Here is a 22,606-nt window from a genome sequence, read left to right as displayed (position 1 = left end):
TGTAGGTATTGATCCCCGCTAACCAGCTCCGTTAATACCTGGGTCTGCGGCCCGGCTGGGGGAAATGCATCCTGACATGTGACTGGACCGGCTTAACAGGCAAACAGCCCAAAGAAAAGATGGGCCTCTCCAGTTTAGCATTTTTCTCTTCGTTTTTTTGTCAATTTCCGCATCTGCTGAAGGAAAGGAGAGTTTAAAGTCGCTGCACCTGCTGTTAAGGAGACACTACAGGAGGCAGCTGTCGCACTGTCACAAACTATTTGTGCTGCAGTGCAGGAAGAGGAATTCACAGACATGGACCTGAAGCAGCATCGCAGAAAGCGCAACAAAGAACAAGTAGAACTTCAAGTTCAAACACAAACTTTGAGCAAAAGCACAATGGCCTAAAAAATGTTTCAACATCGTTACTATTTTTACAACTTTTCCTGTTCAGTTGTGCTCAGACTTGTAGTGTAGAACAGTTTTATTAATTTCCAATGCTGAAAATGCAACCAAAAGCTTCAGGAGAGTGATGATGCACTGCAAAAACACAAAAGTATTTCTAGTGCAAATGTCTTTGTATACTTGAGAAACACAACACTAACTTAGAAGTAACTTTTCAGCAAAATAAGATATATAACAACTTCTTGATATTGTTAAAAAACTCTAAATTTCACTTATAACAAAACATTTTTCCCATAAGTGGAAACGTCTGCCAGTGAAACTACTATTTCTGTATAACTAATAAGTACTGAGTACTATTTAATCAGATTTAATTTGTAAAATTATATAAATATACATACAAAATATAAATACTATGAATATATTATATTAGAAATATTGGATTAATATAAATATTTATATTAATCCAATATTTTTTTATTATTTCTATGAATACAAAATTATTATTACATAAAAAGATGTAAATAAATTAATAATTCAGTTCCATTGTGAAATAAAAAATATTTTATTACCTAAAATGCAATAACAATAATTCCTTTAAGGTATGATTGATCATTTGTAGATAAATTAATTAATTTAGCATTATGAACTGGATGGTAAAATGTACTAAAAAAGACATACATACATACATACATACATACATACATACATACATACATACATACATACATACATACATACATACATACATACATACATACATACATACGTTTTAGGTATATATGTTTTCATTTTTATCTTAGAAGCAAAATGTTTAATTTTTTGGACAGTTTTGTCTTAATTGCTGAGTTTGTTGTTTTTAAGGCAAATATCCTTTCTTAGAGTCTGCATTCTCTGGTTAATGATTAATTGATTACTAAATTAGTTAACGATTATTTCAATAATCACAATTAAGCTGATTAATCATTTCTGCCCAAATGGAGTTAAGAGTTTGAAGGAGGCATGAAGAATGAAAGACAAACCGTTTCTTTTAACAAAGACCTTTTAATAGAAAAGATAAACAATCAAAGGTTTAACAAATACAAAGTAAACTCTTTACAGCACATTTACAGCTCTACTGTATATTTTAAGTCAATATCAGTGAAAATAACTGATAACTGAAATATTTCCCCCAGTTTAGCTTGGTTTGGACTTTTCCATTTCATGATGGAGATCGAGTTTCGCCTCATCGATCCTCAGAGATTCATGTCGTTTTCGTCATGCAGAGATTTGACACATCAGTGATTTTAATGTGTTTTCTTCGACACATTTAATCAACCTACTAAACCCAGTAACTAGAAGCTGCTGACGCCGCCTTAAAAAACTGATGACATTAATAAGCATGTGGTAGAAAACTAGGAGGTGTGAGTGAAAAAACAAGAGCGTTTATTTATAGAAACCATCGACAGACTAAGACATTAATGCACTTAAGTGTAACTAAGAAGAAGTAACTGTTTTTTCTTATTAGAAGTGAATACATCACAGCACATACGAGGTTCTCGGACTTTGGCCCTGTACAACAAGAGCATTTATATTATAGTGCAATGTATGCTGGAGACAGCCCAGCATGAATATATATATATATATATATATATATATATATATATATATATATATATATATATATATATGTATTTGTTAATCAGTACAGTTGAGACAATGCCCCTGCTTTTCAAGTTCTTCCATAGAAAGTTTACGATTTACATCAAGTTTGAGGCCTGAAAGAAACACTGCTCAAATAAAAATACTTTCCAGCGAACATAATTTAAATCTAAAGTAGCAACAACAGAAAGAAAACAGTTCATTAACTCAGGTTCCTATTGCTTTACTGGTTGTGAGTTTCTCCTCACCTACGACCAACGACTCTGCTGGATTTATCCTCCCTCACCTGTCGAGAGCTGGAGGCTGGAGGTCATCACCGTGGACACAGAGTGGGAGGGTCAGGGGTCATCTCTTGACCTTTGCATCCTCTTTAATCTTCCATATCATCAGCTCCATGCAGGCCGACGCGTCCTCGCTGGAGTCGTGGCCCTCCACTGCGAACACAAGCACAAGGTCAGCCGCCCCTTGTTGCTAGGAAACGGTAGGAAACACTGATCATGTGACCAACTGGTGAGGAGGAAATTAATGACGTTTGTGAAGGTAGGAACCGAAAGGGCGAAGTGGTTAGTTAGACTTTTATTTATTAAGAAAACATTGAAACTAATAGTTTTTAGAATATATATATTTCATTTGTTTTATATAATAAATTATATGGAGCTAAATTAGTCTAAATTAGATTCACAAAGCGTGACTCTAAGACGATAAAATAAGACGATAAAAGAAGATTTGTAAGACTATTTCATTTACAAGATATTTTTCCCATTTTATAAGTTTAATAATCTGCCAGTGGAACTAGTTCTTTTTAATTACTGACTTAGAACAAGCTCCTATATCTTCTTGAAAAGTTACTTGTTTTGTCTTATTTCTAATTTACTAAGATATTTGCACTAAAAACACGACCAAAAGTTGTTTTGTGTTTATATTTCTTACATACATGACATATGACATATATAACATGACATTTGTTGTGAATTGTTGCTATATAAATAAAAAGATTTCAGTTGAATATTATTTTATGGGGCTGCACAGTAGCACTGTTGCCTTGCAAGAAGCAAGAAGGTCCTGGGTTCGATTCCCGGCCCGGGGTCTTTCTGCATGGAGTTTGCATGTTCTCCCTGTGCATGCGTGGGCTCTCTCCGGGTACTCCGGCTTCCTCCCACAGTCCAAAAACATGACTGTTAAGTAAATTGGTCTCTCTAAATTCTCCCTAGATGTGAGTGTGTGTGTGCATGGCTGTGTGTCCTGTCTGTTTCTGTGTTGCCCTGCGACAGACTGGCCACCTGTCCAGGGTGACCCCGCCTCTCACCTGGAACGTTAGCTGGAGAGGCACCAGCACCTCCCGACCCCTCTACGGTACAGAAAATAGATGGATGGATGGATTTATTTTATGAGTTACAGACTCTGACTGCATAAATCGTTGCCTCAATGTTATTGTAAATTAAGGATGAAACACTTTGGCTAATTGTTTATAGGATGAGTAACACTGGAAAAAAAAACTTTTAGTTTCTAAAAATATAACATTCATCATTCACAGCTGTGCCAGAGCTCAGGATTTCTGAATCCAGACTAATGAAGGAGTTAATTTCTAAACATTTAAAAGAACATTAAACATCACAAAACCAGAATTTAAGCAGTTTGTGTCTTCTAGTGTGGTTTTATTCCAAAGTTTTGCTGCTGGCACTTTAAATCTTTCTTTTTTGTAATTTCTCATTATCAACACGACAAATTTTGCAGGCGAGTTCACTGAAAAAAGTGACAAACTTTGCCATATTTATCAACATAGAGCTTCATCGACAACAATTTACAGATCAATAATCATCCAACGAATTGGACAAATGAAGCAAATGGAAAATTTTAACCTTTTTAATAGAAATATTATGATAAGGAGTACCATACTATAAATAAAGAAGTAAAAGCTTCAACAGCAGCAACAGCGACATCTGCTGGTGATTTGCGCGTATTACACCAACTAACCCACGAAACGGAAGTTTCATCTGGAGCAGATTCAAACATTTACCAGTCTGAAATCAGAGCAGCAACGCTCCAATTTAATTAATTAGTCTACAATTTGTCTCTGTTTTTATGTACAACTTTGTTGGGTTTTAGTTTTGTTAAAATCTGGTTTGTTAAATTATTATATATTCAAAACTAAAAGTAAGAAGACTTGTGTTTGGTTGATTTTTTTGTTGCTACTTAGCAGTAAAGTGCTGGAAAGCCGGTGTACTTTTCAACAAAGTCAGATTTAATGAGACATAGTTTAGCTAGATAAAATAAATAATTGTTGGAAAAAGAATAAGTTGTTCTAGCTGAACAGCTTAAAAAAACAAAAACGTATCTACAGATTGTCTGGTGGATTTTCTCACCATTGTCCTGGATGATGCGTTTGAGGTAATCGGCCATCAGAGTCTTCAAGGCACGTTTGTAGGGCAGACCGAGGCGGTGAGGAAAAACGATGGCTGTGTCTACGACTGAGCTGTGGATGAGCTGGAAGCAGAGGAAATAAAATAAATCTGTAAAATAAACCTTACTCTTTAAAAATATCATTGTTTTTAGTCGATTTATTTACTGGAAAGAAAAACATTTTTATCACAGAAAGGGCCTGGATTGCTCTGTCAGACATTAAATTTGTGCAACAAGTTACATATTTTTGTTAAAGCAGCCGTTTTTCTCCTCACTTAGTTACATTTATGGATTTCAGTTTGAGAAAGGCGATATTATTATTATTATTTTTAGTTCAAGTACTGCAAAACAAAACAAACATTACAGACTAGCAAAACAAATCTACAAAATTACCAAATAAATAAGCAAAGAGAACAAACAAAACCCCCTAAAATTGTAAATTAAACTGGATAAAACTTTAAAAATGAACTTTGACCATTTAAAATCTGCATGAAGTCATGAGGCAGCAGTTTTCCTCATAGTTGTGTAAACAAAACATTTCTGGAATAAGAACTTTTTTTTTTATTTTGTGCTGCGTAAGATTCTAATTTTCTGAGAATATTTAGCTTTTTTTTTTTTCTCAAAATAAAAATCATCAAAATGACTGAAATAAACACCTTAAATACATTACCAACTGTGTATAATGAAAATAAAACTATTTTGTAATCAATTGAATAAAATTCTAGATTATTTAATATAAGGTAGAATATAAATGAGATATTACATTATGCATTACCTGCATTACCATTTTTTTTTACCTTCTCACAAACTAAATTACACATTTTTAAAAACTACATACACTGCAAAAACAATCTTACCAAGTATTTTTAGCCTAATTTCTTGTGAAAATATCTCAGTAAAGTTGAATTAAGACTAAACTAACTTATAAATATCTTTTCAGGACCTCATTTTAAGTCAATAAAAATATAGATGAAAAAGTTCTAGTTAAAACATGGGAAATGTTTCTTGTTACAAATTAATTTATAAGAACCTTTTCATCAATATTAAGGAATTATTTACTTAAATCAAGCTCCTTTATCTTGCTGTTAATTCAGTCTTATTTCAAGTGAACTGAGATATTTGCAGTAAAAACTAGACTAAAAATACTTGGTAATATTTTGTGTTTTTGCAGTGCTCATGCAGCTCAAACAACAAGCGCCTGGAGAAGATGATGAAGAGGATGATGAAGGTCACCTTGAGTGCGAGCAAGTCGCTCTCCAGACTGTGTCCGATGAGGACGGACTCCGCCCTGAACATGCTGAGCAGAACCGCCTGAACGTCTCTCAGGGTGATGGTGGCGTTCACCAAGTCCTCCTCAGTGACGCCTGAGAATCTGTGAGAGAGACGCAGCTTCGTCACACACAACTAACGGCGCGTTCACACCTGCAGCCATCCAAGATGGCGCCGGGAGTCGCTTCCTATTCCCTCACCGTGTGTTGTAGTCGACCACTTTGCTGTCGGGCTTCACAAACGTGTCGTAGATGACCTTCATCTCGGAGTCGATGACTGTGACCCTGGTCAGCTCCAGGCCCTGCTTAGTGTAGCACTGATCACACAGACAGGAAAACATCCAATTAAAGCTAAGCTACGCTAATGTTTACCATATTTATTCATTTATGTTTGATTGTTTGTTTTTGAGGGATTTCATTTTTGAAAAATCAGGATTTATTTTCACCACCATTTTGTTTTTTTTACAGTTTTTATTTATTTGGACTTCAGGTCAACTCTACGCCACAATGGATCAGGCTAAGATATTTTTTTAACCAAAATAAATGTCAAATGTCTGTGGAAGAGGATTAAGACCAATGAAAAAAAAATCTCGCTTTTTTCTTCTTCCCAGATTTCCGACTTTTACCTCAAAATTCACTTTAACCTCAAATTTCTAACTGATGAGATCCTGATCACTAAACAATTTCTTACTAAAAAAGTTTTTTTCGCAGTTTAAAATTTATTTTTTCTAGTGAAATAGCCTCTTTTCTGCTAATATTCTTCTAATTAAACAAAAATACTCACATCCTGGCCCTGACACTCCGTCGTACAACTGATAGAACAGATGACTGAATTAAAAGCCATTTTTTAGAAATATTTTTGCAACGTCTTTTTTTTTAGAAAAGAAAGCAGGCGATAAAAATAAAAAATCAATTAAAATTGCACCTGGCCTGAAAAAAAAATCAGATTGTCTGATTAAGCCATGCTGCCCGGCCGTGGTTTACGGAGCGACTCGAGGCGATTCTTCTTCCTGTTTCGCTCCAACTCACCATCTCACAATCCAAAGCGAAAACTCCGCCGTTTCCGTCCGGTGGCAGCGGTTTGCTGAACGTCGACACGAAGCCGTCCAGGGACTCTTTACGGCCGTCCTGCACATGTTGCTACGGAAACGCAGAGCGATGGATGGAGAAAATTAAACAAACAGAGATGAATATTAGACAATTAAAGGAGGTACATGAAAATTTAAAAGGTTTTCCTAAAATCCAAAGCAATATCTCGACTAGCCTAATTTATTTAGCAATAAAAGATAGTTAGATAACTATAATAAATTAAAATAAATATTAAATAAATAACTATGATTGAATAAATCAATAAACAAACAAGAATAGCTACAAAAATAAATAACTTTAGCTATAAATAAAACAACAAGTGACTATAGTCAATAAATTTGTTGTTAATAAATAAACAAATAAACACTCAGTTACCTACAGTTAAATAAATTGATGATTAAAATAAATTATAAACAAATAACTACATGTAAATATTTATAATCAAATAAAATAACTTACATTTTAAGTTATTTAAAAAAAAATACACTAACACATATATAAATAACCGACATTAAATAAAAGATCTAATACATAAATAAACTAATAAATAAATAATTATAGTTAAATAAATAAAAACTATACAAGTAACTAAATAAATAAACACAGCTTTAAGTTTTTGCATCTCTAACTAAAATAAGTTAATACCACTATTATAACACAACTAATACAGCACTAAAAGAATAAAAAAATCAAATACAATCTTAAAAAATAATAAACTGACTTGGTTACACTTAATTACTTCTTTCTAAACAATGAAATGTTTGGATGATTAATTCTATTGCTTGTCCAGCTAATAAACGTAACATGTCGATGTTTATTTTAGGGTTTTACTACTTCTAGAATAATCTTTGAGTCCATATCTTTCTAATATATGATTATTGTTTTGTTGCGATACCTTTGCTATCTGGCATCCAGGAGCTCCAACAGCAGCCGAGCAGCAGCTGTACGTCGTCTCCCAGCCGCCGGCGACTGAGAGGAGAATAAAACACGTTGAGGAGACGACCGACTCAGAAGGAAAGACAACTCAGAGCGTTTACCTCTGTGCCTACGTAAACGCCCCCAGTGATAGCTGCACTCCTCTCTGCGGACGCAGCTGCCGTTGACGCTGACCTTATACTCGGCGCCGCAGCGGCAGCATATCCTGCCGAACGCTGCAGGAAGATTAGCAGAAACCTTTTAGCTGAAAGCGTGGTGTTGGTATGAGACAGACAGCGCTGCGTATGTCCTCACGGTCTGGGCAGATCTTTCTCTCTGGCTGGTTGTAGATGACGGCCTTGCCCGGGGCCTCGGGGTTTAGCCGCGGGTATCCATGCTCCTGCAGCTGCTCCTCTGTCATCAGGTACGCTTGCAGCTTCCTGTACAGGTTGGCGCCTACACAAACAACAGAGCAACAACTAAATCTATCACAAACTCCTAAAACAAAATGAGATACAAATCTGACATATGTGACAGATATCCAGAAATATCCACAGTTTGTTAGTAATTAGTTACATTTACTTGAGTAGCTTTTTTAAAAAGGAGTATTATTTTTAAATATGCTGTACTTTTTACTTTTACTTCAGTAATTTCAATATGAAATATTTCTGCTCTTAATGAGTAAGATTTCTGGATTTTCTACCCACTGAATGAAAAGCAAATATGTTTTAACCAAAAATCCACCAGACACAGACACACAAACCTGCAGCTTTTGTTAAAGTTTCATAAGTTTTTTACTGAAAGAAACTGATTTGGAAACATTTTCTTTTGCCTGATTTTGTTATTTTTTGTTACTTATCTGAATTATTGTCATTTTCGTCCTTAAAATACCAAAGTTTTCACTTAACTTTATATTTTTGTCCATTCGATGATGTAATTTTTATATTTTAAACAATTGATGATTTGATCAGTTACTCAACACTTGAGCATACTCAAATACTTTTTTACTCTTACTTAAGAAATTTCTTGGATGGCTACTTTTTACTTTTACTTTTTACTTTTATATGTTGAACTAGTGCTACTCTTACTTGAGTAAAAGTAAAAAGTGGCCAACCAAGAAATTACTCAACTAGGAGTAAAGAGGCATTTGGTAAAAAGTCTACTGAAGTTCTGAGTAACAGATAAAATTATCATTCATATATTGATGTAAGTAATAAAAAATAACAAAATCAGGCAAGAGAAAATGTTTCCAAATCAGTTTCTTTCAATAAAAAAATGTTATGAAACAAAAGCAAAAAGGAAACAAACTTCTTGGGTTTTCAAAGGAAACTTGGGGATCAGAAAAGGTTTAATTTTGTAATTTTCTTGTTATTTAGCTGGAGCGCCGTTAGGATGTTCCCTCTGATTAGGGGTCATGTGTTGGTGACCCTCAGGTTGTCACATGGCAGCTTGAACAGACCTTCTACTGTGAAACTGCTTCTAGACTGTAAGCAGCACCTCAGAAAAAAATGGTTTTACTTTTTGTTTTTTTAGAGATAGAATCTGCGTTTTCTGCTGCCAAGCATGTGATAAAGTGACGCATAAAGAGCTGAATCCAGAAGAACACAAACAAGAAGAGAGAAATGAGCACATCTGTCATCTGATCTGAAATGGAGGCCATGTGTTTTTTACCGGAGAGTTTCTCCTCCTGCTGTTTGCCCGACCGGTTGACAGTGAAGCTGGTTGTGGCTGCAAGACGACCTCCCAGAACCTCCTCATGGGACTGAGCCTTTCGCTTAGCTGCAAGCCTGGAATCCTCTGCAGAAAATGCAAAAACAGATCCACTGGCTGTCATTTCATTAATGATAAAACAGATGAGCTGTGCAAAACTGAAAACAAACATATTCACTTACTTGTATTTGTTGTAACAAATTCAGATAAAATGTTTTCCTCAAACACTATAACAAATCTGAAAATTTATTTACAATTGTAATGTTTCAATTGTTGATTTTTGTGTTTTTATGACGTGAAGCACTTTGAACCGCCTTCTTGCTGAAATGTGCTATGCAAATAAAATTTGATTTACAAACAACTATAATGAACATAAATAATTTAAAAACTAAGATATATCAGATAATTATGGAAAATCAATATTTTCCATTTCAGATTTCAGTCCATTTGAGTTCAAACTATGACAGGGCGACTCGGCTTAAAAATAAAATCTCTAACCGGATTTAAATAGGGTTTTTTTGGTGCTTTTTTTCTAAAATAGAAATTATAAATGACAGAAAATAGTTTGAAAAAGTGACTTTATTTAAGTCATTCCTTTTGTTAGTTGTATAAGAGTGTTAAGGCCAAGCTACAAGAATGTTTGTTTATGAGAATGTAGTCATAATTTTAGCAAAATAAAGATGCAATTTTACCAAAAGAAAGCCTTAAAAAAGTCATTTTTATGAGAAAAAAGCTTCGTTATTTGTGTGGTTCTTTCTTTAAAACAGACACATTTGTTTGCTCAATCATTTCAAAGTCTTCATAAAATATTTCCTTATCTGTATATCTTGTAACAAAGTATAACTTCACAAGTTGCTCAACATTCCTCACTTTAAAGTTTGGCTATTTTTCATGTCAAATTTCTCATAAAATTAGTATTTCATTCTCCTAGTAGTACGACTTTATTCTGGTAATATTATGACTTCATTCTCACATTATTTTGACTCTGTTACCTTAAAATTTTAATTAATAATTTGTCGTAGAGTTGACCTGAATTCAAAGTCCAAATAATTTGAAGCTGTAAAAACTCTCTTGTCAAACAAGATGGCCGCTCTGTGCTGACATCACTCTGAACTATGGAAACCCAAAGGTTGCATTGGTGAAAAAAAATCCAGATTATCAAGAAATTACATTTTCAAGAAACAAAAATGATTTATTAGCCAGGTCTAATTCAAACATAACATCTATTACAGTGAATCTGATTAAATCAAATCTGACATTTGCTGCTTAGCATCTTTCAGATGAAGCCATGGTTTCCTGACAGGCTTAAAAGGTATCAGTCAGGGGAAGAGTACAAATAAAATCCTCATTATTAAATACAATGCAGAAAGTACTCAATTTCAATGTATTTTATTAAGTTTTAATGTAAGTTTTAATGCTACTTTCAAAGCAGCAAATGGAACACAACTTAACACTTAACTTAAAGTTAAGTTGTGTTCAAAAGCACAACTTAACCTGCTTTTGAAGTTGCAGATTAAGTTGTGAATTGATTCTTAGATTTATTATGAGGCATATATGTCAAAATAAAAGTGGAAAACGTAAAATTATCAATTATAGTCTGTTTTTTTTTAACAACATAACAGGATTTAAACTTTATAGATGGGAGTACAGACTACATACTTTTGACAGGTGATGAACACGAGCTGCTTTTGCCCCGAAGCTTCTTCAGCGTGTTGACGGCAACGTTGAGGTAGATGTTTTTACTGCTACTGCGCTCGTACACCAGCTTCTCCTCATCAAGGGCCTGAAACAACCGTCACAACCATCTTTAAGTGAAAACGTCAACCAAACCAAAAGCTTGTGGTCAAACCGCTTGTTTGACCACAATTAGTCAAACAAGCAGTTCTGCTAATAAACAACACAAACCAACTCTAGCAGAGCAGAAAGTAGAGAAAATGTTCATACCGTCTGAAATGCAACATCCTCCGACGGGCAAAACTTGACACATTCATCTATGAACGTGTTGAGGTAGCGCTGGCGGATGTTGGTGGGAACTTTCGCCCCGAACTCAGTGGGGATGACCGGACGCCTCATGGAGGAGCTCTGGGGGAAAAAGACAAACATGCATAGAAGGGAGTTACTTAAAAAAAACCCACAGAATTTACACATTGATCCTTAAAGCCTTCACAAGACTTTAAGGAAAATTCACACCAGCTCTGTTAGTCTGCTTTAATCCAACTCTAGTATGGTTGCCTAGAAAGTCTGGTTTGCTTGGGGAGGTGTGTATGCACCAACAAAACCTGACGTGAACCATCTTACTGCCTATACTGCAAAAACATAAAATCTTACCAAGTATTTTGCTCTAGTTTCTCGCACAAATATCTTATTGCATTTAAAATAAGACAAACTAGCTTACAAGTAACTTTTCAACAAGAAATAGGAGCTTGTTTTAAGTAAACAATTCCTTAATTTTGATGAGAAAGTACTTGTTCCACTGGCAGATTAGTTCAGATATTTTTCACATTATACGTAAAATAATCTGCCAATGGAATTAGTACTAGTTGGAAATTGCTCCAAAAGCAGGATATTGACTACAGCACAGGGCATTCTGGGTAAATACAATAAAAACAAACACATGAGTTCAGCTCTAGCAAAATAAATGGTTTGTGGTCCTACAACTACTCAAATCTGGCACTACTCCATTTTCATTTTGTGAAGAACATTGCAAAATCTCAAAGTATTTTAACTTAAAAGTAGATTTTCAGCCAGCTATAAGAGCTTGTTTTAAGTAAATAATTTCTTAATATTAATGAAAAAGTGATAGTTCCACTGGCAGATTATTTCACTTAAATCAAGAAATTTTTCCCCATGTTAAAAGTGAAATAACGTGTCAGTGATACTAATACTTTTTAAATCAATATTAAGGAATTATTGACTTAAAAAATCTCCTATTTCTTTCTGAAAAGTTACTTGTAAGTTAGTTTAGTCTTATTTCAAAAGAACTAAGATATTTGTACTAGAAACTATAGAAAATTACTTGTTGAGAGTTTGTGTTTTTGCATAGAAAGTTGCGCTCAGTTTCTTGTTCAGAGGTGTCATTTCCTTCATTAGTTCTTGCTACAGCGCCACCACAGGTGAAGGAGTGAACAGGTTTTTGAAATAGTTGGTTTATTTGACACAGAGCAGTGTGAATGCAAACTGTACCAGCTGAAAATCTAACAAATGTTGCAACTTTGGTCCCCAATCAGTCTACCGGACTTCTAGAGCTTTCCAGCACTGTGCAGAAATAAAAAAAACATGCACAAAGAGGCACTAGATATCTACAAGCTTATCAAATAATGCCTGACACGAATAGTTAAAAATCACCTTCATGGTGGGTGTATGTGCCGTCCTCTTCTGCGCCATCGTAGACGAGGTTTTGGACAGAATGCCAGCTGTGGTTTGGCTCTTCACCCCCTGGGGAGTCTCACTGGCAGCTGGTTTTCCATGTGCTGGACCTGCTGGGACAAACATCCACATTTGACTAATTATAGAGCCAAGCACAAACTTTCAACCAGAACCGGGAGGCATCCTACTCGTCTTGGTGGAGGTTATCTGAGGATTGGGCCGGTGAGCGATTCTCTTCTTTTCTCCAGTGAAGCTGGAGGTCGAGCTCTGTGAGGCGGCTTTGACTGACGCTGAAAGCTGGGCGGCTTGCTGCTGCGCCAGCTGCATACGCTGGAAGCAGACTTCCTGCGGAGTGGGCCGCTTGTACGGCCGGACCACTGTCTTCGAAGGTGCATCGGTCTGGAAAGTAACAACAAAAATATTGTATTATTAAAGTATGTGAACACATCACTGAAAAACACAAAATTTACAGTATTTTTGTCTAGTTTCTGGTGAATATATCTTAGTAAACTTGAAGTAAGACAAAACTAATTCAAAAGTAAGTTTTCAGGAAGATATAGAAGTTTGTTTTAAGTTAATAATTCCTTAACACTGATTAAAAAGAAGTAGTAGTTCCACTGGCAGATTTTTTTTCACTTATTTCAAAATCAAGGGGCACTGTGCCGTTACTTAGCAACCCTAGCTCAGCCCAGCCCGTCACCTAGCAACCCAGTTCTAGTACCACTGGCAGATTTCTTCACTTACAACATGGCAAAATGTTTTGTTATAAATGAATTAATCTGCCAGTGGAACTAGTATTTTTTTAAAAATCAATATTAAAGAATAATTGACTTCAAATGAGCTCCTATATTTTGCTGAAAAGTTACTTCAAAATTAGTTTTGTCTTATTTCACGTTTACTAAGACATTTGTACTAGACACGAGACCAAAGTACTAATTTGTTTACTGGTGATAAATAATAACATGGAGGAATTTGTAGTGCGTTTTTATATATTTATGGTTAGATTTAAATCATTTTATATGAATAAAGGCTTTATTGGCTCTAGTGGCCCTTATATGATAGTGAATTGACAGGAAAGTGAGTAATGAGAGAAGGGGGAAGACATGCAGCAAAGGTCACCAGGTCGGGAATCAAACCTGCGACAGCCACGTTGAGGACTAAGGCCTCCATTTGAGGGCTGTGCTTAACCCCTGCGCCACCACAGCACCCCCAAAAAAGTAATTGTTTTATTGTGAGGGGCTAAAATCCCATAAATTACAAGAGGGGATAATGTCTTCTTAGTATGACTTTAACTCTGCCTCTCTGAGTTTGTTCTAGTACTACGTTCAATTCTTAAAATACTAATATTCTAGAATAAAATCAAAGTACAGAATTAGCTTTAGAGACAGACTTTTATGACACAGAAACTTGCCAGAAACCTGATCAGAGCATCTCTCTGGAAAGTTTCCATTAAATCATATTAGGAAAACCCCTGAGCTCTGATTTACAGGTACATGTTTCATATCTTGGTTTTACTTCCTTGTTTCTCTGTCGCCACCACCTGAAGCTCCACCTCAATTTAGAAATAAAAACATCACAGAATGGTGTGAAGTAAACATCACACTACAGGGGATTTTTCCCACTCTTCACATAAAAGTCAGACTTTAAAAGGTAAAGAAGAAACTCCCTCTGATTCAGTTGATATTTCAGTCGTTCCTGTTCTTCTTTCTACTAACACAAAGCTTGATGTTGTTTTTACAAAATACCATCATTGTTTGCAAAGATTACCTGTGTATGAGTGGCTAAATTTGTAGAAAGTGTTTGCACATAAAATAAAATGTACCATACAATTAAAATGATTCAAAAGAGTCTCACATCTCCTTTGGCAACAAAATGGGACACTCTCTTCTTTTGGCCGGGGAAGAGTGTGGTTAAAGTGCTATCTGTGCTTCTCTCCTCCTCTGAATCCCTGGAAGCCTGAAAGAGGAAAAGAAGAAAAGATAACTATCACACTTGAACTGCAAAATAACAAAAATATGACATAGTTTTTGTCTAGTTTCTTGTGAAAATACTTGAAATAATTCTTAACTTACAACAAACTTTTCAGCAAAATTTAGGAGATTGTTTTAAGTTAGTAACCCCTTAATATTGGTTTGAAAATTACTAGTTCCACTGGCAAATTTATTCACTTATAACATGTTGGTATACAGTGGAACTAGTAATTTTTTATCAATATTGACTCAAAACAAGCATCTATATTTTGCTGAAAAATGACTTGCAAGTTACTTTTGCCTTGCTCTCTTGCATATATTTTCACTAAAAGCCAAACAAAAATACTTTGTAAGACTTTGTGTAGTTATTAGGAGTGAACTGATTGCAGTTTTCTGGCCAATCGCCAATTACCGATCTTTAAAAAGCCCGATTCTGATTTTGGCCACTACCAATTCTTTTTGTCTGAAATGTTGCTAAATATAGCAAGAAAGTCACTGAGTTGGTAAAAGTGGTTGATTATTAACTGTAAACAGGCAAACATGACCTGGTGGGCCGGTTTCACATGCAAGTGTCGGCTGATCACAGATTTCCCAAATGTGAAGAAATCAATACATCGGCTGATCGATAAATTTGTGCACCCATGGAAGTTATAATATGAATGAAAAGTAAAAGAGAAGTAGACGAAAGACAGCAGCACCTGCTTTGCTTGCCGTCCCTTGTCCTCCTTCTTCACATCGTTGGATTCGTTGAAGATCCGCAAACACTCCTCCATTGGATCCGAGTCGAAGTCCAGATCGTCCTGAAACATGGAGAAGTCGACTCGGACGTCGTCAGGCTCCTCCCAGCTCGACCTGCTGCGTTCCGGTTCCCCGTCGGCTTTGTCCTCAGAGGAAGATGGCGTCCTCTCTGAAGCCGTCCTCTTGCTCATTAGTCCCCTCTTTAACGCGTCGGCTGATTTCCTGACCAGGACTTCCTCCGGCTCGTCGTCGCTGTCCGCCTCCATCGGGTCGGCCTCCTCGGGGCTCTCGTCTCCGAACAGATCTGCGTGGCTCAGACTCAGGTCTTCGAGTTTCTCTTTTGACGAGCTGGCGCTTTGCTTCGCTTTAGCCGAGCTCCCCTTGCAGCTGCTGGAGCTGCTTTTGCTTTTCTTAACGTCCTTTTCTCTTCTACTGCTATCCAGTTTACCGTTTCTGTGCTGGCTGTCTTTATTCTTGCTTTGGTCTTTCTCACGCTCCGATGGTTTCAGTTTTTTGCTTTCTCGTGCATCTTTCTCTTGTTCACTTAAGGCTCTCTTAACTTTCTCCACCATCTTGCTCTTACTCTCACATCTCTTTTCATCCCTGCCTTCTCTTTGAACTTTATCCTTCATCTTTAGCATGTTTTTACTACCATCTTTCTGATTTTTGTTCTCCTTCTTTGCAGAGTCTTGCTTAAAGTTCTTACATGATAATTTGTCTTTTGCACTACTGCTGCTACCACTGCTACTTTTAACACTAGATGATTTCTTTACTTCTTTATCAATATTTTGTGTTTTCTCTGGTTTGCTAATTTTACCATGACCACTTTGATCTGCCAGCTTCCTTTTCTCCAAGTTCTCCTTTTGTTTGGTATTTTCCTGTGAGTCTAAGTCCTGTGCAAGCTCCTCCTTGTTCCTCTGTGTAAGAGCGCCCTTTATACTTTTACTCCTGTCTTTTGTATCTTTCCCCAAAGCGTCTCTGGCCGACACAATGTTGGCCTTTCTTTGCTGGAGATTGCTAAGCGATGTGGGTCGGTACTCTGTTCCAGAGCTCTCCTCATCAGAGTCGGAGATGGTGTACTTTTTTAAGTCTTTACTCGCCTGCGGTGGCTTTTTCCCAGCTGTACCACCCTCCTTATCTGAAGCATCCAGCCGATATGCCTTCTTATAGTCAGTCTCAACTGGATGTGAACCCTCGTCTCTCTTGTTTTTCACTGCGATCCCTGCAGAGTAGTTGGACAGAGGGTCATACTCCATATTTGTAGACGGCCCAGAGTTGTCCAGAGTGTATTTCCACTGTGCAGAGCATGCAGTGCTCAGATACTTGGTGCTCTGGGGAGGACAGGGCACTTGTGTCCGAGACTGAGGCTTTTTCAGGGAAGTGGGAACATATTCCATAGAGCTGCTGCTGTTGTACTTCTGACTGTCTGAATCCAAGGTGTACTTGCTGCAGCCCGGGTTGGGATCGTATCCTCCCGATGTGATCTGATAGCTCCCAGGGTCGTAAGCCAGGTGCGAGGCCGCTGCTTGGCTTTTAGCGACGTAGGATGAAGACGAACCGGTCTTCTCAGTGGGACTGTAAGGTTCGTCTCCGATGCGGGACAGCTTCCGCTGTTCTCGCTCCACCTCGCCACGGACTTCCTCGATGGCTCTGTTGACCATCTCCAAGGCGCCGCTGAGGTCCCCAGAAGGAGCAGGCTGCCCATTCTGCTGCTCCTGAGGTCTCACTACTTCTGGGTTGAAGGGATCGTAACCCTGGTCTGCAAGAAACACAGCAACAAAATAATAATTATCAATATCGACTGATACCAACTGATCGATGGCAGATTATTTAACTTATTACATGGAAAAATGTCTTGCTATAAGTAAAGTAATATTCAATAGGACTAGCACATTTTTATCAATATTAAGGATTTAATTACCTTAAACAACCTCCTATATCTTTGGTACTTTGTAAGTTTCTTGTATCTTATTTCAAGCTTGCTGTAATATTTCCACTAGAATCTAGACACAAAAAAAAAATGCTTGGTAAGATTTTATGTTTTTGCAGTGTAACTTTCCTCCCAATGGCTCGTGAAGATTTGGCTTAAAACATGCAGAACCAACATGTTTTTAAAATATTGACATGACAAATGCAGATTTTTAAAAAAGTTTTTACGTTTTCTTTTTTTTTTTGCATGGAATCCTGCAATAATTAACAACCAATCTTTATTTCCATGTTGTTGCCATTTGCGTGTGTGTGTGTGTGTGTGTGTGTGTGTGTGTGTGTGTGTGTGTGTGTGTGTGTGTGTGTGTGTGTGTGTGTGTGTGTGTGTGTGGGTGTGTGTGTGTGTGTGTTTTTCAGGAGCCATGTGGTTTTTGTTTGGTCATGTGACGAACAAAGTAATGCAGCACAGGATTGTGGGGTGTTTAATTGAAGCAAATGAGAAACATAAGCTGTGTTATTGTTTTTTCACAGTGTTGAATAGCTAGGGGAAAAAATATGAAATAGTGGTAAGTATTGGTCATCTGCCCTAACAGCAATATTAATTTCAGCTTTCAACTTCAAGCAGCCCAAATTATTCATGAAATAATGTACAAATCAGATGAAAAAGAAACAAGATAAAAGTTTGAACATGTGGAAAACTTTCTAGATAGAAAAAGTCAGAAAATATTGGCTTTTAAATAAAATTAAGGAGAGAGATATTCATATTGTAAAAAGAAATACTGCAATTACTTTATCTCAAAGAAAGAAACAAGAATCAAAAAGTCTTGCAAATTGCTATTTTTAAATCCAAATTTTGGATTTAAGGAAGGGTGGAGTCTTTAAAGAGAGATGTTTCAAGACTTGCTTCATGTTGCAAAAACCAAACTCCAAAGAAACATAACTACAGGAGGAGTGAAACATATTGCTACTGGGACTCTATTAGAGGATACCTGTGCTTACTTTTTTATTTTATCTCAGCAGTCTTGTCTGATTATTAAATGTCTGTGCTATAATAATTCCCAGTGTAGTCTATTTAGGGGTGAACCTCTATTTTTGATGATTTACGATGTAGATACCATGAAATACGGGTAGCTTTATACGACAGCTTATAAATTGAATTTTTAAAAAGTATCTTTATATTTTTCTTAATATTAAAAGATGTAGTTCATATATTTTTGCAGAAACACTTATATTGTCTTGTAAAGACATTTATTTTCTCATGTTACATGCTCAAACTTTAATATATTATACTGGCATTTTAAATATCAAAAAATAATTTCGCAATTTAACTGATATATTAAGGCTAATTTAACTGAAGTTAAATGTTTCTAAGAGGTACTTCTAAGCCGTCTTTGGACCAAAAAGCAACACAATTCACTTTGTAATGCTCTACATTAGGATGCTCTGATGTCTCTGTGGTATAAATTTATATCCAAGTAGCTTTAAAATTGTCTCCCAGCTTGCAGTAGTCATAAAATGATAAGGGCATCACCAGAAACATAGCGAAAACTAGCTTTCACTTCAGAGCAACGGGACACGGACGGTCTAATAAATATATTTTGTTCAATTTTGTCGCAACAGAAGACAAATGAAGCGAACATTCAACTAAATTAGCACCTTTTTGTCCAGACTGCAGCTTTTTAACGTCTCCGTAGGACGGCCGACTCTGCCGGCTGTGTCTGAAGTGACAGTACGGTCTGTTACACCCATTTCTACTGCCTTTGCCGTCGTTGTAGTCCGCGTAAAACGGACAGTCAATCCCTCGGAAGAAGCCGGTGGACCTTAACATTATCTCCAGATAGTCGTCTCATGCCCGCACGTCCTCCACGGGCTTTGTTTTCCGCGTCAGGTTCCTCAAACAACCAGCAAACTGGAACAATAACAGCGTCCCTAAGGCGCCATGACAGACTGGCTGAGAAGAGCGAAAGTCTCGCGTGAGTTGCCGTTCCAACACGTCAGAGGGATCGCGGAAACGAAACCAGGTTCCAAAGGACTCGAAACACCATAACCGTTAGAACAGTTAGGAACATGGCTTTATCTCTTATGAAAGCCTTATTTTGAATCACAGGTTCAGCTTTTTAAAGGTTTATAGTGCGTCTCAACACGACGTCCACTAATAAAGTAACTATGCTTTTTAATTGTATGATCATACATGAAATTAAAGAGGCGAGGGTTCGAAGTTTATTAACACTGATTAAGTTGCATGTAGTTTTCCGTTTTTAGTACAACTGCCTAGTTTGCCAACAAAATAAACTCCACAAAATCCTATACTTTTGTGGGAGGTAATCACCTTGTTGCAAACATTGAAAATGACTAATTTATTGTTTTAAAGTATTCCTCTACTGCTTTATTGGTTTAATTATGTCAGAAACAAGACATAACTACCTTAAGCTACAAGTCAGACAAATCAGGGATGCCAACATTATACTTTCAATAAAAGCTGATTATATGTCAGCATTTCGTACATTTTTACAAATACAGTGTTAAATTAATTTAAGATGCAAAGGATTGGAAACAACTGTCTCATGGTTATGTTTGCAATTTTCCCTTTCGTTTTATGTGAAGCAGCCATATTTAATTTTTCTAGCATGAGGTTGTGCATATGGGTTCCTCCTCTAGGGACAGTTCCTCCCGAATGGATGGATGTCTGGATAGCCAGTTAAAGTCTGGATTTTGTAGATTCCTCCAAAACTCCAACATTCAGCTCCACGCTTGGAGGCTATTCCGGTTTTCTCCTCCATCGACTTGGAGCTCAAATTGCATTAGCAAGTGTAGAACAACTATTCCAATAAACCTTTAGAGAAATATAAAACAGAGGATAAAATAATGACAAGCAAAGGAATTTCAAATATACCAAGAGTCAGATCAATATTTTTAAATACATCTTATGCTAGGATTAAGTGAATTACTTTAACCAAATGGGATACTTAGTCTGCAAATGCAAAGAAATAAAATGTCCAAAATGTACTCACCTAATACAAACAGCCCCTTAAAATTAAAATATATACAAATGTTACAAATAATCTAAAATACTGATGTATTTTTTGACAAAGATAGACATTTGTCTCTGAATGATTACGGTCAATTTCAGCAAACAAGTAATTTTCTCATTTCAGCTTTCAAACTAGCAAAAATGTCAAACATTAATGCATATTTTAGCCATAAGCTTCTTAAATGACACCTACCTGCACAGCCACTGTCAAAGTTCAGGCAGACTCCTGCTCAGGCTTTTTATCAGCTCCTGAACACCTGTGATTATTCCCAGGTGTGCAGGGACAGGTGACAAGTGAGGTAATAATTGGCTGCCTATCAGCAGGTTAACATCTTGAGGTCATTTTAGTTGGATTTATGATTTTCTATCAAATTATAAAGCTACACAATGGTACAAAAGAAAACAAGAAATATGAGAGGTGGAGGGAAAAAGCAGGAAAGAAGATATAATAATATAAAGACTCAGAGTTTGACATTCTGGATTGAACAGCACACTCTTTAAAATAGGGAAAAATAACAGGAAATTGCTTTTGTAATAAGAGCTTGTGATGCTACTTTGTAAGAAATATATATACGGGGTGTCCAAAATGCGGCCTGAACCGAATTTGTGAGGCTGTAATTCAAGAATGATGTAAATTTTAACCCACCAGCAAAAATATATGATGCAGATGGAGACTTTTATTTTCAATCTGGGCAAAAATATTATTTCTCAACTCAAAAATGTTTCTACTCTGAATCCTATTAGGATTAAAACACAAGTATTCATCTTTTAATAACCAAAATTTGCTCACAAAATTGACCCACATGATAAAAAGTAACGCGATAAAATGTGAGAATCGGAGTTGTCCAGCAGGTGGCGCTAGATACCCATTCTGGGCCAGATGAAGATACACAAATATTCCCCAGACTGTACAAAAAACAGCCTGGCGTTGCATCATTTAATGTCCCCATCTATGACGTCTGCAGTGCAGAAAAGGGGGTTATGTAACAAACAGGTTGATATTTGATATTTCAGATCCGCGTGTCCTTTGAACAAAGCAAAAATACACACTGAAAGACCCAATAACATAAGGAAACGCTGAATATGAAATATAATGGCTTTCAAATTAATAGTGATGCTTAAATTGGCCCATTTTAGTGAAACATGAGGTGATATTTTATCTGATGCAAACTGTAACCCCGGGGTGAAACAACTGGCATTTGTTTTACTCAGCAGAAGGTATTTTGAATCTCCTGCAGCTCTTGCAGGAGGTTGCATCAGTCCTGTCAGATGATGCCACCCGGGTTTCTGCTTAGAGCGCCCCCTACAGCTGCTGCCGCAAGGTGAAACTAGTCACATTTTAAGCAGGTTGGAAACAAGTGAGCTCATATTTACCCACAGCCAAGGACACACGTGAGGCAGTCTGAGTCGGTATCAGGGAGTGTTTTCAGATCCGGATGAAACGACCTCAGCCTTGGCCAAGAGATAAGGCTGTTAATATAAAAGTTATAGTTCAGGTGTTTCCCATCAGGGGGATAAAAAAACGCTGCAGTAAGCAGACCAGCCTGGTGAAACACTTTGCTTCGTACAGAGGGTCTGGGTTCCACAAACGATTGCTTCATGGAGGTGTGGACGGTGTTGAGGTTTTAAATTTCACCCAAATAGATCTCTAGTTTCCACAAGTCTGAACCAAAAGTGATCCGCGCCATCTTAGTAGGGAAGTTCATGCCTAAAGCATAACTGACGCATGGCTTCGAGACCAACCAAAAAAGAATATGTGGAAAAATAGCTGGTGTTGGGATCGACCCCTATCATTTGGAGAAGGAAAATATGTCAGAAAATGTGACCAAACTGCCTCCAATCTCATATTATAGCTAACTACCTAGTAAACAGGAAGAGTGCTACAACATGGAGGAGCTTCACTGCCCCTCTAGTCTAAGCTACATTAGCTAAGCTAATTTTGCTAGTTTGGCAGCAAGTACAACAGCAAATATCACTGATATTTAGTATTAAACAGAGCCGGGTAGAGTACTCAAAAATTTTAATCAAGTAAGTGTTGGCTGTGATTTGTTTATTGTTGTCATAGCAACTCCGTGCCAATATGGCTGTCTATGAAACTGCTCGGACGTATGACGTCACATTATGGGCCAGTTCCCGTCCTCTATTGTGAAGATAAAAGTGCCGATCCAAAC

At 36.8% G+C, this 22,606-nt stretch overlaps 1 protein-coding gene across 2 annotated transcripts; it reads right to left on the bottom strand.

The window, feature by feature from the left end:
- Positions 1-1,783: 1,783 nt before the first annotated feature.
- Positions 1,784-19,382, bottom strand: rexo1 (RNA exonuclease 1 homolog). 2 transcript variants are annotated; one of them, XM_014470565.2, is made up of 16 exons: positions 19,061-19,382; positions 15,439-17,237; positions 14,625-14,726; positions 12,959-13,169; positions 12,750-12,883; positions 11,349-11,486; positions 11,064-11,187; positions 9,366-9,491; positions 8,010-8,150; positions 7,817-7,930; positions 7,675-7,748; positions 6,720-6,830; positions 5,892-6,007; positions 5,656-5,794; positions 4,386-4,506; positions 1,784-2,456 (listed from the first exon to the last, which is right to left on the bottom strand). In XM_014470565.2, exons 1-16 carry the CDS (start codon positions 19,230-19,232, stop codon positions 2,368-2,370), a joined length of 3,711 nt encoding a protein of 1,236 aa, XP_014326051.1. In that variant the 5' UTR covers positions 19,233-19,382; the 3' UTR covers positions 1,784-2,367. The 2 variants fall into 2 exon arrangements, with proteins under 2 accessions (XP_014326051.1, XP_023195927.1); XM_023340159.1 differs by having other exon boundaries at positions 12,750-12,880.
- Between the last annotated feature and the right edge of the window lie 3,224 nt (positions 19,383-22,606).

Source organism: Xiphophorus maculatus, chromosome 9, assembly GCF_002775205.1.
Source record: "Xiphophorus maculatus strain JP 163 A chromosome 9, X_maculatus-5.0-male, whole genome shotgun sequence".
In the NCBI taxonomy this organism is placed as follows: Eukaryota; Metazoa; Chordata; class Actinopteri; order Cyprinodontiformes; family Poeciliidae; genus Xiphophorus; species Xiphophorus maculatus.
This window is presented reverse-complemented; position numbering and strand designations above follow the sequence as displayed.